Source organism: Equus caballus, chromosome 7 (assembly GCF_041296265.1).
Source record: "Equus caballus isolate H_3958 breed thoroughbred chromosome 7, TB-T2T, whole genome shotgun sequence".
NCBI lineage: Eukaryota > Metazoa > Chordata > Mammalia > Perissodactyla > Equidae > Equus > Equus caballus.
Genome location: NC_091690.1, coordinates 72,785,709 through 72,810,629, shown reverse-complemented (window position 1 = coordinate 72,810,629; position 24,921 = coordinate 72,785,709). Strand labels below are relative to the sequence as shown.

Sequence of the window (24,921 nt, the reverse complement as noted above, 5' to 3'; positions counted from 1 at the left end):
GCAACATTGTGCTGTTTCTGCAAGAAGGGACCGAAGGCAGAGTGGAGAAGGTACTTTATTGGAAGAGAAGAGATCTTGGCTTCAGTCTGTGGTTTCCTCCAATTGCTATGACTATTGCTAAGTCTCTGGGCCTTAGTTTCTTATTTTGTAAAATCATAAGTCTAAGAATGAAGATTTCTTCTGAACTAAAATCTCATTGTTCTAAAGATCCTGAGTCTCTTCTACCGTAACCTTAAGTAAAAGAAAGCTGCCATATGGTCACAAATCTTTCTCACTCCACACCACAGCTTTGGCTTGGCACCTCTCTGCCCCTGATGAGGTACTCAGTAGGATATGAGAGCTGCTGTTTAGTCACCACAAAAGGCACCAAAAAGTGTCCTGTCCTCTCCCCTGGAATCATGTCATTTATCCTTCCACCTGCAGATCCATAGTTTATCCCAAGAGAAATTGGTTTGGTGGACAAATATGTTTGGGAAATAAGGAGCAATGAGGATAGAGTGAAAAGAATAATCGATAAGAATTAGAAACTAACTGGAAGTGGAGGTGCAAGTCAGTTGAGGGAGAAGTTTAGAGCAGACCCCTCCCAGTTTCTAGACTGTGGAGCTAAGCATGAGATGTGCTCATAGGAGGAGACGCAAACACTGTGGGGGAAGACACAGAGTCTAGGTTTGCAGACATCCAGAAGGAGCGGTCTGATGGGTACTCCACCTTGGAGACACAATTTACCTGTCTGTAAAACAAAGGGGGTTCTCACGATGGGAATGTCCTATGAGTGTTCAATAGACTATGATTCTGAGTAATCTTAATTGTTGTTGAGTCAACAGAAGCAGCAGCAGCAATGTAAAATCGAGACAAATAGGTTTGTCTGTTTTTTATTCTATGACCCTGAGAAGTTTTTAAATGATAGGACAAACTGTGAATCTCCAAGATAGGGATATGCAGGAAACTTTTTCCAAATTGAGTTTACCACAGAATCTTTCATTCACACTATTAACATTTAAAACAAAACAAACTACAGTTATGTGTAATTGCAGCTTGTTTTGGTAAATAAAGTTTTTTGTGTAACACGACCACACCCATTCATTTACATATTGACTATGGCAGCTTTCCTGGTACAATGGTAGTTAATGCCAGAGACCACATGGCCTGAAAAGCCTAAACTATTTATTATCTGGCCCTTTACAGGAAAAGCTTGCTGATTCCAGATTTAAAGGAATAAAGCAAGGTATGGGGAGTCCTGCCAGAGTGGAGAGCCTTTCTCTTCCAGGCAGGAGGGCAGGAGATCCTGAATGCCCAGATGCCTGTCTCTCAAAGCTAACCAGCACAGAGCAGTGGTTGTGAGTAGTCTGGAGCCCGAGCCTGCTGTTTCATAGCTGTAGAATCCATCAGTCTCCTCATCTGTAAAATGGGGATAATAACAGTACCTACTGCGTAGGGTCACTGTGATCAGTACATTAACTAATAAGTGCAAAGCCCTCAGAACAGTGCCTGACACATTAAAAGCACTTCACAAAGGTCAGCTATTATTTTTCTCTGTCTCTCACTGTACAGAGAGATAGGAAGCTTCCTGTCCTGGGGGTGTGCGAGCAGAGACTCGTCTGAAAGACTACAGTAGATAGTTTAAACTATGACTTCTATGATGCGATCCAACTCGGAGCACAGACTAGAGGATTCTAAGATTCTAAAATTCTATGTTTTAAAATGCCATAATTTTATGATTCTTTAAAGTTAACAAGTCAACAATGCTGGTGACTTTCCTTTATGCTCCCTGAGAATGTGCTCTGGAATTTTTAATCCCCTGGGAAGCCTGCACTACCCGCTCTATGCCACAAAGACAACCATCTTACAAAGTGTTGAGATCATCCCTCTGAGGAAAATCAAAAGCCTTCAAGAGACTGCAGTAGAATTTGGTTTCTACATCTAAGAATAACCTTGTCTGAGAATGTTTCCCTTTCTTCATGTTATGAAGTAAGACACACACATACTCAGCATACAAATCAGCAGCCAAAACACCCTGAGCAGCCAAAAAGATGATGCTGCAGAAGAAGGCCTTGTCTGCTTGAGAAGGAAGAAGTGGAGTTGCAGAGCTAGAATAGATCTCAGCAGTCATTAAGACCAACAGACATGTTGCACAGACAAGATAACGAATAGAGGGAGAGAGGGAGGGAGGGAGGGAGAGAAAGAGAGAGAGAGAGAGAGAGAGAGAGAGAGAGAGAGAGAGAGAACAACTGTTTGAGGACCCAGGAGTCAGTGTTCCTTCCTCTAACTACAGGGCTTCTCAAGGTGACCATTTATGTCAGGAGGCTGAAAGGTGACCACTTATGTCAGGAGGCTGCAGGAGCTGCCCTGGGTCCCCATCCTGGGCTCTGTCAGTGAGTCAGGTCAATTCTCTCAAGGAATACCCTCATTTGGACTAGAAAATAACAAAGGACCTTTGCAGTCCTGAGATTCTAAGTCTCTTAGTATGTCAGTGAAACTTTTATGAGGAAATCATTGCAGAGGACTTTCCACAACTGACTGGTGGTCCTGTCCACACCCTTGAGGATCACTGCAAATTCCCCTGAGACTGTAGCCTGAGCTACCTTGGATGTCACAATATTCAGGGTTTATTACTTTGTGCATCTAAATAAAAGAAGCTGTTGAGCTTGATGCAAAAAAAAAAAAAAAACCACTTGTGGATTTTGCTCAAACAAATTCAGACTCAACTCACTCACTGGAGGCCTGGCTCTCCTGAAAGGATTTCTACCTAGGTCTGATTCAGGACTTTGGAATGCTATGCTTTAAGGACCTTAGAGACTTGCACTGAACCTTCTCCATTTCAGATGAAGAACCTGGAGCCCAAAGGGGCAGCAACTTTCCCAAATTACACAGCAAATCAGTGCAGAGCTGGGCCCAGAGCTCAGGGCTTACTATGCCCTGGTTAGAGCTCCTTTGTGAGTTATGGGTCTCTGCAGTGCAATCTTGGGCATTTGGTATAGTGGCCTTTGTGTTCCCATTTCACTAAAGGCAATATCATGAGAGAAAAAAGGAATCCGATCACAGAAGTCCCAGCTCTGCCTTATGAAAGAAGCTTTGTTTACAATGCGCTGTTCTTTCTCTCAGGTTCCTAACCATAATTTTAGGCTCCATCAAACAGGATAATAAAGAGAGTGTGTACATTAGCAAGATAAAATCTTTTCAGCCTTCTCTTCAATCCTTCTGCACCGTCATAAATCTTTTTCAGTTGTAGAGCCCCTACCACCTTCAAAGCCATTGATCCTCACATAAAGGATGCCTTTTAGACTAATTGGTTTATTGACCATCAGATTTATATGTCTCGACAAGGCTCTATGTCTGATTCTTGCCTTAACCCCCAAGTCTCCTTGTTGGTAGCCGAACAAGAAAGTGCTGAGTAAGTAGGAGGGAGACCTAATGACAAACAGGCTTAGCAAGTGTTGGTGAAATTGAACTGAATTTGTTAAAGTGCCCTGAATTTCTGTGGTATTAGAAGTGCCAAAATCTGTGTGTCTGGAAGCACCCTGGTGTACGTAGGAGGGTCAGTCGACCTCACATCTATGTAAAAATTGCACAGGTTCATACATTACTCGCTTAAAAGAGACGGGGTACATTCTGGTCCTTTCCAGGGACTGTAATAGCCTGTGAGAGGACAGTGGGATGTAGCTACTGGACATTTCAACAGGACTTCAAGGAGATTTCAACAGAGTAGAAGGTAAGGCCTTCTAATATTCAAACTTTCTCACTGTGGAAAGGGTTGCCTCTGGAGGGAATGAGTGCCCCACACCTGGAGATGTGTGAGCAAAGGCTAGTTGGCAAACTACTAGTCAAGGCAGCTAGAGAAGAGGTCCCTGCCAGGGTGGAGGACACTGAGTACACAGCACCAAGGTAAGAGAATCAGGAGTCTAATAGCTAGAGAGAACCTTAAAGATGACCTAGTCCAGCCCCCTCATTTTACAGTTGGAAAAACCAAGGTCCAAAGCATGGACATAAATTATCCAAGGTTACATAGAACCAAGTCTAGAATTCAACACTTTCGGTTTTCCACTCCAGGTCTCTTTCTGCTACGTTACAGTGGCTGTGTCTATAAGCATCTACATCCATATGTGTAGCTAAAAGAGAGAATATGCATGTATAAGTCCATTTACATATCTAATTCACAGGTATCTGGAAAAACTCCCTACTGCTGCCATCCCTCTCTTAAAGAAGAAATCTCATGAAAAAAGTCAGTAACAGAAAATTAACCTGGTGGTATCTTTTTCTAGCTGTGCTGCTTACTAGTTGGATGATAGTGGGTGCATTACCTTTTGAGCCCCAGCTTTCAAACTGGAATAAAAATTCACCCAAATCATAGGACTATAGTGTAGATTAAATGAGAAGGTAATTATGAAAACATATTCTCAAAAAGGTGAGAGTTATGTTGTATAAACATAAATTGATGTTGACATGTAGGGGCAATGATAACTAAGGAGAAAATAACATTGGGTATTTAAAAGAAAAGAAAAAACAATGTATTCTTCTAATCTACTTACTTAATAGATTAATAATTTGCTGAACCACACACCACTGGGCCTAGTCTGCAACATCCCTCTAAGGGCTTGTCCAGCCCCTGCTGGTACAACTTAAGAGACAGGCGCACATCACATTCAAAGCCAGACATTCTCTTTTGGACAGCTCCAATAAAGTACAAGGTTTTTCCTTATACAGAGTCAAAATGCCATTCTAATTTCAAAACACTGGTCCTCATTTTACCCGGTGGAGCCATTTTGTGTTAAAAATCAGATGTGAAGGTGAAACCATTAGTCGCCCCACTCAAGATGAACCTCAAGATGAATGTCACCAATCTGACTGGGCAGATGGTTTCTCTCCTCCCTGAGGACTCCACGTACATACCTTGCTCCCATAGTGTAGCTTCCACTAGGGCAGTGTTTCTCACACTAGGGGCAATTTTGTCCCCCTGCCAAGGGATATTTAGCAATGTTTAGAGACATTTTTGACTGTCATAATGAGAGTTTGCTACTGGCATCCAGTGGGTAGAGGCCAGGGATGCTGCTAAGCATCCTACAATGCACAGGACAGCTCCCCACAACAAAAAATTATCTGGTCCAGATGTCCATAGTGCCAAGGCTGAGAAATACTGTGCTAGCTGGAGGAGGTCTCTCTGTCCAAAGGTCCACAGGCCTTCAAATGTGTCCTCTGTCCTTTCCCTTGAATGCAGTAACAACCATTCCCTCATCAAACTTTTTGGCCAGGTGAGTACTTCCTTCTCCTTCCCTCACTGCTTTGTGTCTCCCCAAAGCTGGGTATATGATCAAAGAGGATGACCTTTCCGGAATGAGGAGGGCCAATTTTTTGCATGGGTAGGAGAACCTCTTAAAATAGTGTCTTGTAAATGTCAGTTTTACAAGTTCCCTTTCCTTTCTTCCTAAGAGACAAATAAGTCCCAACCAAGGGGAACAAGGAAAGGAGGAGACAGGCTGTATTTACTGAAAGCCGCAGAGGATGCTTGGTAAGTTCGGTTCTCGGTCCCGGTGTCCACTGGGAGGTGGAAGGTGCCTTCAGTGCCACAGGAAGACGAGTTCTGTGGCCAGGCCTGTTTCATCAGCAGAGTTGCTTAAGGGAAGACACAAGAATGGCATTAGGCAGAAATAAGAAGTGGGCACCACCAATCACAGACACAAAGCAAGGGTCTTGTGCTGGACGGAAACATATAACCCAAGGGGCCCTGTTCAGACACACAGGATGGTCCAGCCTTTCTGAGATGGGTGAGTGGTTGAGGGGAGTGCCAAAGTGAGGTTCCAAATGATTTGAAACTGAGGAAATCTGAGCTTATAATAATTAGGAGAGTCAGGATTTTCTACCCACTAATGAAACCACAAAGATGCCTATAAATACTGCCTTCTACTGCCTAACATTCTGGCCTAAGGCTCTGGGATGTTCCTTAGTCACTTTCTCATTAATGTGTAGCAACTTGGAGCCTTTGACTATTTATTGGGCCAGATCAACTGAGTACTCTTTTTTTATGCCTGAAATCTCATCTGGAGGTGTATTTAATAAGTTACTTGCAAAGAGAGACCCAAAAATAATTACCACATGACATGAACCTTGCTGGACTGCCATCTCTTCTAAAGGGACTGAGTTTTGGCAGCGCAGAAAGCACAGTGGGGTACTCCCTGCTAACTCCTTCTCCTGTACACCCAGCTGGGACCAGATAGACATACCTCTTGCACACCCTTTATACCTTCTGCTGAGGTGCTACTGGTGCCCCATCATGAGATATCTCCTCACGAATTAGAGATGATCTTTGGGCCATTAAGAAAGTAAATGTCAAACTTGGGGTAGGTGTGAAATGAGATGATGCTCAGTTTGAAGGAAATCTGCAGAGACTTCCCAGGCTGACTCACAGCTCAGCTTGAGAAATTTGAAGGATGATGCTTCATATGTTCTAGAAGTGGGGAGTGACTCAAAAAACTTACCTTCATGGTATCCTGCGGGGAAGGAGAGAGGAAATAGAGTTTCAAAGGGGGAAAATGCCTAACTTTTTAGCTATTTCCCTTGATATACTTCCAAACACTAGAGGAGAAACGTTCTTGACCCAAATTTCTACTTTTATGGTAAAAAGAATTACTTTAACAGTACCTTTTTCACTCAAATAAGGTCTTGGGAGTCATGGATATGGGGTGTTTTAAAGTATATAAGTAGGAGGTGGGTTGCATTGGCAATAGCCAGATATACGTGAAACATTTTAACAAGGGGCTAAGGTAAGACAGGGTGGTAGGAGAAGAAAGTATGCCTATACACTCTAATTCCACCAGGACAAGGATAGTCCACCTCCAGAGAGATCCCATAGCCCCCTCTGGCTGTCAGGCTAATAGGTAATACCTCTGGTTCCTTCAGTCATGGAAGTACAGGGGCCAGAGAAGAAGGTCAAGGACTCTGCTGTTTTTGCTGAACCACGGCTAGAAGTGTAGTTGTTCTGGACTGACCCTGTGCTTGCATTAATGGCCCGCAATACATACAGCAGAAGCTGAGAAATGAGAAGGAAATCATGGGCAGGAAAGTGACACTAAAAGGAGAATTCTGGCAGAAGAAATGCAGACCCAGCAGAATTCCATGCAGAGTCCAGGGCCTTTGCTGGACATCCAGACATGGCTCTGCAGACAATGCAGGAGGAGGGCAATCTGTTTTAAACAATTATCTTGGGTTTCTTTTCCTGGGGAGGTAGGGGTAAGGGTGGGGATTAATAAACAATCCAATTAGCACTGAAAAATCTTATCAAGAGGTCTCCAAATTTAGAACCTGCCACTCCATGTGGCTGGAAAGCCCTGGCCACCCAAAACAACTCCCTAAAAAGTGAAACAAGTAGCTCTGAGAAGTCACATAGAGCAAGCCCATGCCCTCAAGACCCCATAGGGACTCCACCAGGAAGCAGGAGGCCTGAATTTGGCTGCAGAGAATTTGGAGGTCTTGTTCCGGTCCAGTTGTTTCCCCAAGTGGTGCATACTTTACCACAATTCTCATCATAGGCCAAAAGTCTGACATTAGCCTGAAGGACTGTGTGACAATTTAAGTAAGTAAATCAAAATTAACCAAAGAGTGACTGAGGCCTACACTGCGCTCAGCACTGAGGGGAGCGCCACGGTGGACAGGAACACACGTGGGTCATGGTCACCGCACACAAGGTACTCATGGTCTAGCTGGGGATGCAACACAGCCACACGCCAACCAGAGAGTGAACAAGACAGCATTGCACACAGTAAAATAAGGTTCCAGATTAACCAGGAAAGAAGCAAGTGCGACTGTGCCTTTGATTATGTCTTTCCCTAGATCAAGTGAACTAAACTATACATGTTCCTGAAGAAGTGGGTATTTTCTTTTGGTTTTATTATAAAGAAAACAAGTATTAGTATTTTCTATATTTCTCTGTATATATGAATACTTAGTAATTTAAATAACTGGGTAAATATGAAAACCCAAACCAAAAAACAACAAATATTAGCTGTCAACTTGACTTCCTCATTAAGTAGCTGTTCCATATGATCTTCCTCCTCCATGAAAAATTCTAAAGTCACCCATGCTGTTGGTGGTAGTGATTGAGAGCTCAGTTGTGGGATAAAGATAATCCAACTGATGCTTTTAGAGCAGGCTGCTCTGACAGATATGCCTGCCATGAAAGGTAGCAACTCCTAGAAATGTTCTACATTTTGAACTGGGTGGTAGTTAAATACAAGTGTATACATATATCAAATATTACTGAGCTGTACATTTGAAACTAGTGCACTTATGTACTACAGTATATGTGTTACTCTTCAATTTAAAAAGGAGAGAGAGAGAGAACCCTTGGCAGTGAAGGGCCATGGCCCAGTCACAGCATGCTGCCCACATCCAGGTGCTGGGTTGTTCACTTCCCTGGATACGGGGCCCTCACGCCCTCTGACACTTGAACAATCTGTTAAGCACACTTACAAGGAGGAGAGGCAGCAAGGGACCATCATCCTGAACAATGTAGTAAGTCAGGAAATCTGAGTTCTAGCCTGGGCTGTGCCACTTATGAGCTGTGGGACCTTGGGCAAGTTGCTAAACCTTTCTAAGCTTCTGTTTTGCTGTCTGATAAAATGGCAATAATAATCACTCCCTGATCGGGGCTGGCCCTGTGGCCAAGTGGTTAAGTTCGCGCTCTCCGCTGCAGGTGGCCCAGTGTTTCGTTGGTTCGAATCCTGGGCACGGACATGGCACTGCTCATCAAATCACGCTGAGGCAGTGTCCCACATGCCACAACTAGAAGGACCCACAATGAAGAATATACAACTATGTACTGGGAAGTTTTGGGGAGAAAAAGGAAAAAAATAAAATCTTAAAAGAAAAAAAATAATCACTCCCTGATCACTTCATAGTGTTGACGTGAGGATCAAAAATAAAGTGTCATCCAGGGCCGGCCCCATGGCTGAGTGGTTAAGTTGGCATGCTCTGCTTCAACGGCCCAGGGTTTCGCTGGTTTGGATCCTGGGCACGGACGTGGCACCGCTCATCAGGCCACACTGAGGCGGCGTCCCACATGCCACAACTAGAAGGACCCACAACTAAAAATACACAACTATGTACTGGGGGGCTTTGGGGAGAAAAAGGAAAAGTAAAATTAAAAAAAAAAAAAAAGTGTCATCCAGTCTCATAGCTTCTAATTCTGGTATCTGTCCATCTTCCATCCCCACGGCCGTGGACAGCTCTAATTTAAATTCTCATCATCTCTCACCTGATCTATTCCAACTGCTTCTTCACTGTTCTGCTTGTGTTTAAACCCGCCAATTATAATCTCCAAGTTGCAATCAGAGTGATATTTCTAAGACCTAAACCTAATCACACAACCTTCTTAAAAACATTCTAAGGTTCTCCACAGCCTATAGGCTTAAGCCTGAACTCCCTGTGTGGCATTCAAGGCCCCTCATGACCTAGTCCTATGATCTCTCTATACTCTTTCATTGTCCTCACCCTCTAACCCTACACTACTGCCACACAAACTGTTTAGTATTCCCAGAATATGCCGAGGAGCGTCACATCTCTGTATTTTTGCTCACACTGCTCACTCTTCCTGGCATGTCTTTCCCCAAATGCCACCTGGTAAACATTATCAATCCATCAGTCATGAGCTGAGGACGCGCGTCTACTATGAAGTCTTTTCTTTTCCCCACCCCCGTCATGTATCCCATATGGTTCACTATCCCAGGCCCTGTGATTCTTAGAAGCCCCTGTACTTGCTGACTTGTCTGTCTCCCCCACTAAACTGTGAGCTCCTTGAGAATAGGGACCCTGTCTTACTGGTCTTTGTATCTTCAAAGGGTCAGCTTAGGGCCTGGCACAGGACACTCTGTCAAGAGAAGAGCTCCATTATGTATTCTTTAGTATTTCTATTTCAGATGCTATAACTGGAGGGGTGAGGAAGCATGAGAGTTTCTCTTACTTTTTATGGAGTCTTCTGTCCAAGTTCATATATCCTAAGGCAAACATAAAATGACTCTCCATAAATGGCAAGAGAAACAGGTTTGTGACTAGCAAAACTGAAATAATAAAATTATAAGAGGACACGCTGTTAGCATTTAAAGGGACCTCAGAGATCATCTGGAATAAAACACTTCATCTACGGCCTGGAGACATTAGTAAATTGCCCAAGATCACACAGCCCACAGCAGCAGCAAGGAGAAATTTTCACAGCTCATCTCCTGAAAGATGCGCCACACGCAAATTTAATATTCAACATCCAAATAACGTAAGGTTGAAAGTTGAGAAAGTGTGCAGACATTTTATGAAAACATTATCCTGAGCAGCCCAGGTGAGGGTGGCGAAAGTGGCAAGTCCCTCCTATGGTCCCTTCCTGTCTATGACAAAAAAGACCTAATCAAGTTACACTGCTGGGACCCTCACAGGTGCCCAAAAGTTCCCGTGGTGCCTTGGGCCTGGAGTCCACACTGCCCAGAGAACCCAGTTCTGGTCTTTCGCTCGTTAGCACACTTGGCCCTCACCTCTCACCATCCAGGAAAATGCCATGAAAATGAGCCAGAGCTCAACATCGGAGCTAAGGGAACAGATCGTATCTAACGTCAACCAGGTCTTCAAACATGTCAAACTGCTGATGGAGATGGAAAATCTGGTCCTGGGGCAGACTGGTTTTTTGGTTCTTATAGGCATAATCCAGGTACTCCTCCCTAGGGGCTGCCACAGAGCCAACAGAGGAGGCACACAGAGGCCCAGGAATTTTTGTTCACTTATTTGTTTGAATTCAGCAGCCAGGTTAGGGTGACAGCTTCTGACCTAGGTCAGATGGGACCCCGGAGGTGAGGAAGGGGAGAGACGCCTTTGAGTGCCACGATCCTTCACTGCTACCCTAGGGGACGGTTCATGTGTGTCTCCAACCCATGATTTTGCACCATCAGACATGTTCCTGCATGCTTTAGGAACTGCTGCTGAGCCACCTGGGGGAGCCCAAGCCTAGGGGATGGGATTTGGGGAGGAAAGGGGAGGGAATCTACCATTGTTACGAGATAACACATTCATAGGCCATAATACAGATGAGGAAAAATAGCTCTCCTACCATAAGCTGAATGCAGGAACTGAAACTCTGTTGGATAGAAATGTTAGTTGAAATTACCACTAAGAACTTTTGCAAAGCAGTATACATTGCAGTTACAAAAACAGACTTTGTCTCAAGATAGCAGTTTTCCCCGGGCTACACAAGAAACAGTGAATGCAGGGGGTGCCAAGTGCCTCTACCCTGGAGGGGGGTGACAGACTTGCCATCCAGGAAAGCCCATTCATTGAGAAGGGGCACCTCCCTTGATGCCATGGTATCTCCTAGGCAGCTGGCCCAAGCTCCTGCTCTTTGCATGTCCATGCTAAGAATAAGTTCCAATTCTTCCAAGTACTGCAGAGGGACATCACATAAGATAGAGACTTCATGTGCTAGAGGAAGTGAAGGTTCAGGGAGAAAATCATCCTGTTTGGCCTCTAAAGAGCTCTCTGTAAAGCCCAGAGAGCTAGGACCAATGCAAGGGTACTTCATTCCCTAAGGCTGGGAGATGGGTAGAAGGAGTACAGGCTATGGGGTCAGACAGACTGGGTTTGAATCCCAGCTCCACTGCTTTTTAGCCATGCAACTTTGGACAAGTTCTTTAACCTCTCTGAGCAAAATCGGAGGCAAGAAGCTCTAACCCACAAGGATAAGGTAAAAATTAACGTTTGTGACATCCCTTGCACAGTGTCTGGAACACGGCAGATGCTCAGAAAACACAAATTCCTTTCCCCTGCCCTTCTCTAGCTTTGTCATATGCAAAATGGGAATAATACACTGGTACTTTACAAAGCTAATATTAAATCAAGTGAGACAACAGAGGAAAATGATTTATAAAAAGATTTCTTGTGAGGAGGTATTTCATTTTTATCTATATTAGTTATCCTGTTTATCCTTTCCTTCATTTTCAAGTTAGATTACCATTAATATGACAGATCCTTTGGTCTCCAGATTCTGAAAACGAGTCTCAGTTGGCTCCTGCCTCCTGTGGGGCCAAATTGTTCTTAAATAAGATCTCTGAAGTCATTAAAAGCTTGGAAAAAAGTTCCAAGTACCCACATTGCTTTCAGAACCAATGAAAGAGTGAAATGCTTCCCTGCAGCCTGGACAGATGGCATCTCAGGGTACTCAGAGCTGCTAAAAACAGCTTCCTCTGAAGCAACTTCTTGGTCTCCTTGAGGAAGCTGAGAGAAACGTAAACCTGAGAGTCTAGCTCCTGTGCAGGCTTCTACCCACAGGCATCGCTTGGCATCGCAAATGGCTGGCGCTGGCAGGAAGCTGAGAGTAACCTACACTGTCCTCTCTGTCCTTGACCCAGCTCCCCCAGTGCAATCAGGAGAACTGGTGAATGCAGAGGCCAGCCTCCCAACGTACGAAACAGACCAGCTGTGCATGTGTGTAACTCCAAAGGGAAGGGGATGTGCCCTATTCAAAATGAGCAGGAGAGTTAGCGCTAAAACCCCTCTCTTCCAACTCCCAGTTTGGGGCTTTCTGACACAACGTGCTAACACTACCTTCTCCAGTGGATTGTGTGAGTTTCTGAGAAAATGGTCTGGGTTGGTTTAGTCAGGGCTTAAAAATATGTCGACTTTTCAAAACATAAAACTGAGAAAACTCAAGTTAGATGAGGGGTGATATTTTGTTTTAAAATTAAAACTTAATTGGTCCTTTATGCATTCCAGGAGCTTTCCAATCTCTTCATATTTTTTTTTTCCCAGTCTCAGAGTCCCCCTGTCTGCTCCCCCTTCCCTCTCTACTCTGGTTGCTTCAGTCTAACACCTCAATTTCTCTCTGTTCAACTGCAACTATAATGTAGTGGTTAAGAGTGCACGCAGGTGTGGTGGCAGGATGCCTGGGTTTGGATCTATGGGCTAGTTCCCTAACTTCTCTAAGTTTCAGTTTTCCCACTTGGAAAACTGAAATAACAATAGTACTGACCTCAAAGGTTTGTTGTGATATAAAATAAGTTAATGCCCATAAAAAGCTTAAAATAGTGCTTGGCACATAGGAACCATTCAACAAATATTAGCTATTTATTCCGTCCTCCCACTTTCTTGCCAAACTAATCCTAAAACAATTCCACAATCTATCAGCAGTTCTAAACATCATGAGAAAACATGCCAGAGCTGGGGATTAGAGCCTTTACAAATTCACAGCCTCCACCCTCAGCTGGGCCTCCTATGTACGCAGCTGTGTTACCTGTTGGTAGTTTCCTCTCCCACTCCTCCCAGTGAGGCTTCCACACCTTGACCTCTCTCCTTAAGAACCCTCCTCTGTCCCTGCTCACCTGTTTCAGCAACTCAAGATTATTAGACAGGAACTCTCCACTTTCTGCTGGGCAATTTATTCTAAGCACCACCACCTGACACCTTTTCTTTAGTTTGAGAAGAAGAGCTGCTCTCCTGTGTGAGGCACCCCACTCCACCCGCTCCCCCAAACTAAGAAGAGAACTGACCTTTGGATTTCCCACCTCATCACAGCCTCCTTGGAGGCCTGGATCCACCTGGTACCCCTTCTCCTGCATCTCTGACTGGTCCTTCCCACTTGCTCCTTCCCATCAGTACTTATTTAATCATACTCATATCTGAAAAAAATCCCTCCTCTAACCCCACCTTCCCTTCTAGTCAACGCCTTCTTGTTCTCCTTTCCCTTGTACCCAAGCCTTTTGTAAGAGTAGGCCCTATCTGCTAAATCTACTTCACTCCCAGCCTCACTGACTGCTTCCGCAGAGGTCACTGACGGCCTCCCAACTATAAAGACAACGCATCTTCTTCACTCCTGATCTCATTTGACCTTCTACAATACTCACCTCATCTTGTTTTAGACTGGATAGTTTACCAAGCCAATTCACAGATCGTATAGCATTTAGATTTAAATCATTTCTATATCTTGAGATACGTGATAATCAAAATCACCACAGTTTTTAAGATAGAACTTATCAAATTCGATTAAGTCTTTTATCAGAGAGAATTTCTGTGTCCTCTTACAGCTTTTTTTGAAATATATATTTTATTGATTAAAAGTGAAGATAGAATAAAATACCAATGCTGAGATACCATTATAGATTCTTTAGCCTGTGTGTCACTGATCCCCTCATAAACAATTCGTGGGCAATGACTACAGCTTCCTCAAGTTTGAATCACCTACAATGTCTTCCAGAGTGCCTCGGGCATAGCAGGGCCAAAATAAACATCTGTGGAATGACACACCTATGTAAGCACTTTAAGGATTAACATCACTTATCTGCAAAAAATAGTTCTTGTCTGCCAAAAAAAAGAGGGGGCTCATGATGTATATGTGTGTGTGTGTAATACAATTATGATAGGATTCCTACTTTAGAGAGAGGCGACTGAGGTTCAGAGAGGCCAGGTGACTTTAAGGTTGCTAATCTAGGAAGTGACAGAGTCAGAACTCATATCTAGGTCTTCCGACATAGCCCATGATCTTTTCTCATTTAGACCTCCCAGAAGAAAGGGAATGACAGTAGGAATGAGTACTGGATTGGCACAGGGAAGCATGAGACCAAGAGCCAGGAGATCTGTCAAGTGTTCTAGTCCCTAGGCTACTGCTGATTCATTGGGTAACTTGGACAAAACACTGCTTCTCTCTGGATCTCCCTTGTCAAGAGAAGGAGTTGAAGTGGAGTATCTCTAAGGTTTTCTCAAGCTTTCTAACTCTAGAATAATAATTACTAAACAACAAAATGAGGGTATTATCATGATATTCAAGGCCTTTCCAAATCCGGCCCTTGCACATCTGTAGTTCAGATTTACTTATAGCCCACCAAGAGTCTATGCTTAACCATTCTCACTACTTCCAGCTTCTTCACAGTGTCATGTCCTCATGTCCATGCCTTTGCCCAGGCGCTACTCTGCCTAGAATGCCTAACTCTTCCTTTGTGTGCTTACCAGAACACCTCCTGCTTCTCCCTCAAGTCTCTGCTGCTAGGCCCTCAGTGAAGCCTCCCCTACACTTCCAACCTCAGGCAGACTGTTGTTCCCTTCTCCGCTTCCTCGTAGTCCTTTTACAATACTCATCACGCTGTACAGCAATCAATTTGTTTATATGCCAGCTCCCAAAAGGACTGTAAGCTACTTCAGGCAAAAATGGCATCCTTTCTTGTTTTATATTCCAGTATACAGGACATTCAACAAACAATCACTTGTTGGGTAAATGACGAGGAACTTACATAAAATCATCTAAAACCCTGAGGTAGGTAGCACATTTCTCAGAGAGGTGGGGTAACTTGTCCAAGGCCTCCCAACTAGTGAGTTGAGCAATCAGGATTCAAACCCAAGACTCTAACTGCAGAGCCCATACACCTTCTCCCGCCTCTTGAGTGTTAAAGCACTGCTGAGCATAGGGGGTAAGATCAGCGGTAAGACCTCTGTACTGCTCCTAGCCCAAACTACAACAAGCTTTTTCAACATTTTAAAATCTATTTCAACCTCTATCCAGGGAGTGTTGGGCCTTTACTATTTTTGAAAAATAAGTTCCTTGCCTCAGCTTGAAAACTGGCTCTTCATCCTCTGGTGGCAAGTCTCTCACTCTCTTCCAGATCCACACCCAGGAAGTCTGCTGTGTGTGTGTGCTTGTGTATGTGTGTCTCAATGGCAGCCTCAGGGGAAACTGAGCAAAGAATGGATTTGGACATTGTTTGGGAGAGCAGAAAAGGTCCTGTGAGGAGGATGCGTATCTCAGATATTCCAGCAGAGGAGAGATGGGCCAACCTTAAGTCCCAAAGAGAATGGAGGAGATTCTATTCCCACCCCAACTCGGAGGCTGAACTGCCCCAGCTCCCAGAGGGAACTCCCAGGAGAATCAGGCTTGGAAAGGCTGAGCCCAGAGCAATTAAGGACAGGGAAAGGTCAGCAGGTGGGTCTGTTTTTCCAAATAGAGCCCAACATCCCACCCCACTCACCACTGCTGTCTCCACTTTCTCCTTACCTGGAGCATAACTGGGGCTATTGGTGGGGTACAGGCTGGGATTGTAGGCAGGGGCTGCTGCCGGGTAGGCTGTGGGGTAACCTATGAAGAGACAAAAAAGCCCCATTTAGTCAGCAAGAATAAAAAGCAGATTTTTGAGGAAACAGATTCCAAGTCCCAGGCTTGGCCTTCAGCCTCCTCATGGCCATTTCAGACAGTATTTATGTGACCAACTTTTAGCCTCTCAAGAAAAGTCACCAATACCACAATCCCAACACACGCAGATTTTTCTGTCCAGTTTTTAAAAGCAGTACAAGAAATATATGTCTATATGCTCACTGTAAAAAAACTGAAACACTACAGAAGCGTATATGGTAAAAAGTGTAAATTTACTTTCACATTCCTGCCATACTACTCTCCTCCCCAGAGGCAGTAACAGTTTGGCATCTATCCTTCCAGCAAGTTTTTTGGAATGCATTTTTATACACATATATTCAGTGGTGTGCTGGTAAATATTTAACAAGTGGCTCAAGGGAATTGAGGTGGAGCCTTATCTGTAGCATTTGTCAAGTTCCACGGTGAAGATCCTCCCATCATGGCCCATCAAGCTACCAACATCACTGAATGAGCAGCTGGAAGGAGACACTCGCACTTGGCTCTAGAGAGCCCACACAAGCCAGATCCAACCCACCACTGTGTATAATCATAGGGTTTTTTTGGGGATATTTTTTGTTACAAAACATATACAACATAAAATTTCTGATTTTTTTTTTTAAAGATTTTATTTTTTCCTTTTTCTCCCCAAAGCCCCCCGGTTCATAGTTGTATATTCTTCGTTGTGGGTCCTTCTAGTTGTGGCATGTGGGACGCTGCCTCAGCGTGGTTTGATGAGCAGTTCCATGTCCGCGCCCAGGATTCGAACCAACGAAACACTGGGCCGCCTGCAGCGGAGCGCGCGAACTTAACCACTCGGCAACAGGGCCAGCCCCTAAAATTTTTGATTTTTAACCATTTTAAGTGTACAATTCAGTGGCATTAACTATATGCACTATGTTGTGTAACCATCCTCACTATCTGTTTCTAAAATTTTTTCATCACCCCAGACAGAAACTCTGTACCCATTAAGCAATAACACCCCATTCCCTCTTCTTGTAGCCCCTGTTAACCTCTATTGTACTTTCTGTCTCCATGAATTGCTTATTCTAGATATTTTATATAAGTGGAATCATACACCATTTATCCTTTTGTCAGGATTCTTTCACTTAGCATGTTTTCAAAGATCATCCGTGTTTTAACATCAGAATGTCATTCATTTTTATGGCTGAATAATATTCCACTGCACATTCTGTTCGCCCATTCATCTGCGGATGAACACTTGGGTTGTTTCCACCTTTTGCACATTGTGAATAACGCTGCTATGAACACTGGCATAAAAGTATCTGTTTGAGTCCACGTTTTCAGTTCTTTTGGGTATATACTTAGGAGTGGAATTGCTGGGTCATATGGTAATTATATATTTAGCTTTATGAGGAACCACCAAACTGTTTTTCACAGTAGCTACACCATTTTACATTCTTACCAGCAATGCATGAGGGTTCCAATTTTTCCATATCCTCACCAACACTTATTTTCTGCTTTTTTGATTATATCCATCCTACTATGTGTGAAGTAGTATCTCATTGTGGTTTTAATTTGCATTTCCCTAATGATTAATGATGTTGAGCATCTTTTCATGTGCTTATTGGCCATTTGTATATCTCTTTGGAGAAACGTCTATTTGAAACATTTGTCCATTTTAAAAATTGGTTTGAATAGTCATTTTAACATATTCTGGATATTAAATCCTTATCAGATATATGATTTGCAAATATTTTCTCCCATTCTCTGGGTTGTCTTTTCTCTTTCTTGATAACGCCTTTGATGCACAAAAATTTTTAATTTTGATAAAGTCTAATTTATTTTTTCTTTTGTTGCTCATGCTTTTGGTGTCATATATAAGAATCTATTGCCAAATCCAAGGCCATAAAGATGTATCCTTACATTTTCTTCTAAGAGGTTTGGGCTCTTATATTGAGATTATTGATCCATTTTTGTATATGGTGTGAGGTAGGGGTATACATAGTTTTATATTCTATTTTTTCACTTTAATATTATAAGCATTTTCTCATGTAATTACATATTCTTCAAAAACATTATTTTTAGTATCTTTATAATATTCCATTATGTATATATATCAAATCATTTAACCATTACTCTATTTTTAGATGTTTAAGTTGTTTGCAAATTTTCATTATTATAAGTAAAGATAGGAAAACAACCTAGATAAATCTTTTGTTGCATCTCTGATTATTTTTTTAGGAACGAGTTCTAGAAGTGAAATTTCTAGGTCAAAAGATAGTGCTCTTTTCAAAGTTCTTCCATTCAACAAATATTTGAATATCTACTCTGTGCCATACACTGTGATCCCTGCCCCTATGGAGCTTATGTTTTAAGAAGGTGGGAGAAGGGAGTGGATAAATAGTAAATACAAACAAACACAGTCTTGAGTACTATGGAAAAGAGAAAAAGGGCAGAGTAAAGGGCATAAGAAGTGCCAGAGTGTTGAGGGGAGGGCACTGCAATATTAAATAGAATTACCAGTATAAGCCACATTAAGAAGGTAAGATTTTCACAAAGACTTGAAGGAAATAGAGTTAACCAAGCAGACGGCTGAAAGAAGAGCATTTCAGATGAAGGAAACAGTCAATGCAAAGGCCCCAGTTGGGAACACATGGGGCATGTCCAAGGAAAAGCGAAGAGAACAGTGTGGCTGAAGTGGAACAAATGAAGGAGACAGTAGTAGTAGAGGAAGTCAGACAGATAAAAGGTTGGTCAGGTTATGTAGGGCCTTATAGGCTACTGAAAGGACTTCCACTTTTACTCTGAGTGAAATGAGAGGTCATCCGGGGTTTTGAGCAGAAGAATAACATATGACTTATGTTTTGAATAGGGTCTCTCTGCTGTGTTGAAAAGACTCTAAGAGGGGAAGGATAGGGTAGAGGCTACTGCAAACTCCTGGTAATAGATGATGGGGCTCAGATCAGGGCAATAGGAGCAGAGGTGATTAGAAGTGATATGCTAAGAGTTTTCATTTACTTTGCCACACTGCTTTCTAAAAAGATTATCAATCTGTACGTGCACTAGCAGTGTGTAAGTGCCTGTCTCATTGCTCCCTGCAGTTTTTTAATGCTCACTGGTGTTCTGACTGACAATGGAAAGCTGATTTTAAAAGTCAAAGATTAAATCCCTAAATCCCTAAAAGCTTCTTTGGGATTTGTAAATATTGAGCTTTAATAATATATCTTTGTTAATATGCCTTTCCCTAAATCCTTTCCAACTCCAAAGAAAATTCATCTCACTTTACTCCCCAATCATCTTCTGATTACACAACTGAGATAGCCAACTTGTCACTTAATTAGCAATATGGAGGTCTGCCACTTCTTGAGAAGAAACTCGGGGGTTTAATCTGGGAGGCAAAGTAATCCAGTTTCATGGCTGAAATCTGTATTCAGGTTCACATGAGAGACCGTGCAGCCAAAGGTAATCACACCCTTGTTATGTCATTTCAGATGCCTGTTACTTTAGGGCTAATTACAGGATCTTCCTTCCATGTTTCCAAGTAGCATTATTTTTCATTCACTTGAATTTGGCAGGTATCATAGAATGGCAGCATTAGGAGGAGCTTTATTTGGTCCAACTCTCTTCATTTTTGTAGATGACATCCTCAGGGTGAGAAAAACGAAGGGACACAGGGTCACAGATTGCTGAGGTTAGAAAGCACCTTAGGGGCTGGCCCAGTGGCACAGCAGTTAAGTGCATACGTTCCACTTCGGCGGCCCAGGGTTCACCGGTTCAGATCCCGAGTGGAGACATGGCAGTGCTTGGCAAGCCATGCTGTGGTAGGCGTCCCACATATAAAGTAGAGGAAGATGGGCACAGATGTGAGCTCAGGGCCAGTCTTCCTCAGCAAAAAGAGGAGAATTGGCAGCAGTTAGCTCAGGGCTAATCTTCCTCAAAAAAAAAAAAAATTAATAGAAAGCACCTTAAAGGTCATTTGGTCCACCTTCACATTTGCGGCTAGAGCCGCTTCTACAACACGTTCATGGGATCATTTACCCCAGCCCTTACATCTCTACTGACCATGAACTCCTTCCTTTCCAGGGACTCCCACTACACTATGAGACTGACTACCTGAAAGTAACTTCTCATACCTCACTGCACTTTATCTGTAGCTTCTACCCTTTAGAACAGAACAAATTTGAAGACACATGCATCCCCAATTACAGAACTTATACTGTACTTCAACGGCTTATTTGCATTTCCTGTCCTGTCCCCCTCTCCCCAAACTGTAAGCTCCTTGAAGGCACAGCTATGTCTCATTCGCCTATACACAATAGCTCTTGGTCAGTTCCTCCTTCCCACTCCCTGCCCTGTCAACACACCACCTCTCCCCTCCCCTCAGCCTGAACAGCAAGCATCTGAGCTTATCAAATACAGGGTGGCGATGAATAGTCTGTGTGGCCAGTAGAGATATCCCTTCCCTACCATCAACTTTCCCTGTCCAAAAATGGCAACACAGGTAAGTTGGGCTTTCTCCCTACAACTCTCCTCATTTTGTTTTATTTTGTTTTCTTGTCCCCAACTGATATTATTCATCTTGATGCCTTTGTTGATGATGATGTTGGCATTTCTACTCCCTAGCACAGATAAGGCAGAGAATAGGTACTCAGTGAAGAGATTACCAGGGCAGCTGTATTCTGAAGCCATGAGAGGTTTAAAAACAAAATAAACAGATCCAACAGGGTCCTTGGCCTTGAGAGGGTCACTAACTAATGAGGAAGAAAGATGGATAAGTGGACAGTTAGAATGCAGCCTGAAAAGTGTCATGATAAGGACAGAGAGTGGACAGAGAAAGGGCCTTCGTCAACCAACATTCATTTGGCACCTAGTGTCTGCCAGAGATTACACTGGGCACTAGATGTCCCTAGATGTGGACAAAAAAGGGGAGGAAAGACATTCCAGGCAGAAGCACAGAGGGTAACATTTTGGAAGCATCCATAAGTGGCTTTGCTTGCACCCTCCCTGGGTCTAAAAAGCAGGACCAATAGGTTAACCACACCTGAGAAAACAGGTTGTCTTTTGGGGGCTTGATCTCATCATCTTGTCTTCCTGTGACCAAGTCTCCCTTTAAAGAGGGTGGCCTTAACTTACCTTTCTAGTTTCATCTGTCCATTAATTATGCCTGAGTTTCATATTGCTAGACCGGACTTCTTTCCTGAACTCTTGGCTCATATAGTATCCAACCACCTACTCAACACCTCCACTTGGAAGTCTACTAGACATCAAGGCTATACAGTAGAGGGGTTAAGAGCATGGTCTCTGGAGCTAGATCTAATTTTAGGTTTGAATCCCAGCAACACCAGTAATTATTTGTGTGATCTTGGGCCACTTAACCTCTTTGTGCTTTAGTTCTGCCATCTGTAAAATGGTACTAATAATATTACTTATCTAATAGGTTGCTGTAAATATTAAATTAATGAAGACCTCAAAGTCCTAGGAGCTAGGCAAATAGTTAAAATTTCAAAAAGTTAGCTATTGTTTCAAATTTGGGATATTCAAAAATAAATTTTTACTTTCTATCCTCCCACTCTCTTCAAAACTTGTTTCTCCACAGTTTTCTCCACACCAGTAAATAACAACTTATTCTTCCAGCTCCTCAGGCCCAAAACCTTAGCATCATCCTTGACTCTATTCTTTCTCTCCTATTCACATCTAATCCATCAGCAAATTCTTTCGGTTCCACCTTCAGCATATGTTCAGAATCTGACCATATCTCACTGCCTACACTCTTTCGATCCTAGTCCAAGTCCTCATTATTTCTCACCTAGATTATTACAATAGCTTCATAACTGGTCTCCCTGCAGCTACCTTTGATCATGAGCAGTCTATTTCCCACAGCAGCCAGAGCAATCCTGTTAAAACATTAAATCAGATAAGGACACTCTCTTTAAGGCCCACAGTAGCTCTCCATGAGAATCACAGTGAAATCCTTTTAACGACCCACCTAGGTTTCAGCTACCTTTCTAACCTTCTCTCCTACTCTTTGCCCCCATGGTAATCTACTCCAGCCACAACGGCCTCCTTGCTGTTATTCAAATGTGTCGAGCACTTTCTCACCTAAGTGCCTATGATCTTTCTGTTCCTTCTTCCTGGTACTCAGTTCAAAGGTCACTTTTACCTTCTCTCTAAAATAGTACTCTCAACTTTCATTACTATGTTCCTTATCCTGCTTTTTTTCCCACAGTGGTTATTAACCTGATATACTATATATTTCTTTGTTTATGGGAGATTCTCTTCCACCACTATAATGTAAGCTTCAGGTCACAGAAGTACTTGCTAGTTTGTGGCTATTCCCTGCTGGAAGTCTCTTCCCAGCACACCCCAAAGACTCTCCAGACAGGCTCTGCCCCACTCAAGCCAGCAGAGTATGTTCCAGGTCCTGGTCCCTCAAGGCTGCCTGGATCTGTTGAAGCTCATCAAAGGTAAAAATATTGAGTTCAGATGGGATGTCAGCAACATGGCGGAGTGAGCTGTTCCCTTTATCTCTCCCTCTTCAAACTACAACTAAATGGACGTTCATTGATCAAAGGAGGATACTCACACAGTACAAGAGGACCCCTGAGAGACCTGTGCAGCTATACATCTGAAGGTGGAGAGACTACTCCTGGGGAAGTGGTGGAGATAGGTGAGCACTCTGCACGCATGTGACTGCTCTCCTGCTCGAGTGCCCATAGTCTGCTGTGGCCCCAAGGGTGGGAGTGCACCTTGGCGTGACCCATGGGAACAGGTGGCGGCAGACCTGAGCCCCAACATGATCGTTTTCCCATCCAGTGGGAGAGCCCACAGTTCCACTGTGGTCCCAAGTAGTGGCGCAAGCTTGGACAGGCACAGCTGCCAGGGATTGTGGTGGGCTCAGAATACACAGTTCTTGCCCACCCCAGGAGTGGCAGGTGGAATATGCAACCAGATTCTACGACTATGAGAAGGCACAAATCCACCCCATCAAATAGTATGAAGAGGTATATTAATACTCCAGACCAGAATAAAAAAGACAAACATCCAGAAATCAATCCTGAAGGCACAGAAATTTACAATCTAAATGATGGAGAATTCAAAATGGCTATCATAAAAAAACTAAATGAGTTACAAGAAAACTCAGAAAGACAGTTCAATGAAATCAGGAACGAAATTAATGAACACAGGGCATTCTTCACAAAAGAGATTGAAACTATAAAGAAAAAGAAACTGTAAAGAAAAACCAATCAGAAATGTTGGAGACAAAAAACACAATGAAAGAGGTAAAGAAAAACCTTGAGTCCTTAAATAACAGAGCTGATATTATAGAGGACAAAATTAGCAATTAAGAAGACAGAAATATAGAAATGCCTCAGGTGGACGAGGAGAGAGAACAAGACTAAAAACAAATGAAGAAATTCTCCGAGAAATATCTGACTCAATTAGGAAATGCAACATAAGAATTATAGGTGTTCCAGAGGGAGAAGTCGGGGAGAAAGGAGCAGAGAGGTTGTTCAAAGAAATACTAGCAGAGAACTTCCCAAACCTGGGGAAGGAGCTGGAATTACAAGTAAAAAAAGCTAATAGAACCTCTAATTACGTCAATGTAAAAAGACTTTCTCCAAGACATAATATGAGTGAAACAGGCAAAAGTCAATGACAAAGAAAAAATATTAAGGGCAGCAAGGCAGAGAAAACAACCTACAAAGGAACCCCTATTAGGCTTTCAGTAGATTTCTCAGCAGAAACCTTACAGGCTGAGAGAGAGTGGAATGATATATTCAAAATTCTAAAAGACAAAAATCTTCAGCCAAGGATACTCTATCCAGTGAAAATATCCTTCAGATATGATGGAGAAATAAAAATCTTTCCCAGATAAACAAAAGCTGAGGGAGTTCATCGCCACAAGACTCCCCTTACAAGAAAGGATCAGGAAGGCCCTCATACGTGAAAAAAAAGGAAAGGGTTTACAAAGCCTTAAGCAAGGAGACAAATAGGCAGACAAAATCAGAAGATTGCAGCTCTCTATCAGAACAGGTTAGCAAGTGTGTAATTATAACATTAAAGATAAAGGGAAGGAAAACACCAAGAATAACTATAATTACTTCATTTTAACCACAAACTGACAACACAAAACAGAATAAGCTGTGACAACAATAAGTTAGATGGGGAAGAGGAAAGGCATGGAACGTGCTTAGACTAAGGAAATAAGAGGCTATCAGAAAACAGACTATCTCATCTATGAGGTCTTTTATACAAACCTCATGATAACCAATAAACAAAAAATCAGAACAGAGACACAAGTGGTAAATAAAGAGAAAAATGAGAAAACCATCACAGAGAGCCACCAAACTGAATTGGCAGTCTGAAATACACAGGACAAGAAACAAGGGAAATACACAACAACAAGAAAACAAGTGATAAAATGGCAGCATCAGGCCCTCATATATCAATAATCACTCTAAATGTAAATGGGTTGAATTCTCCAATCAAAAGACACAGAGTGGTGGGATGGATTGAAAAACAAGACCCAACAATATGCTGCCTCCAGGAAACACATCTCAGCTCTAAAGACAAACACAGGTTCAGAGTGAAGGGATGGAAGACAATGATACTCCAAGCTAATGGCAAAGAAAAGAAGGCAAGTATTGCCATACTTACATCAGACAAGTAGACTTCAAGATAAAAAAGGCAATGAGAGACAAAGAGGGGCAGTATACAATGATAAAAGGGACACTCCACCAAGAGGACATAACACTTATAAATAGATATGCATCTAACACAGGAGCACCAAAGTACAGAAAGCAACTATTAACAGACCTAAAAGG

The 24,921-nt window shown here is 42.8% G+C and overlaps 1 protein-coding gene across 20 annotated transcripts in view; it reads right to left on the bottom strand.

Annotated features, from left to right (window-relative positions):
* The window catches only part of FAM168A (family with sequence similarity 168 member A), a 185,341-nt gene that overhangs the window by 11,913 nt on the left and 148,507 nt on the right, over window positions 1–24,921 (bottom strand). For 8 of the 20 annotated variants that reach the window (XM_070274453.1, XM_023645783.2, XM_023645773.2 and 5 more), the window contains 3 exons: window positions 16,001–16,081; window positions 11,078–11,104; window positions 5,482–5,607 (listed from right to left, as the gene is read on the bottom strand). In XM_070274453.1, coding sequence (XP_070130554.1) covers window positions 5,482–5,607; window positions 11,078–11,104; window positions 16,001–16,081 — 234 coding nt within the window. The remainder of the gene's footprint in view (window positions 1–5,481; window positions 5,608–11,077; window positions 11,105–16,000; window positions 16,082–24,921) is intronic. The other 12 variants (XM_070274457.1, XM_070274455.1, XM_070274456.1 and 9 more) reach the window with 3 other exon arrangements.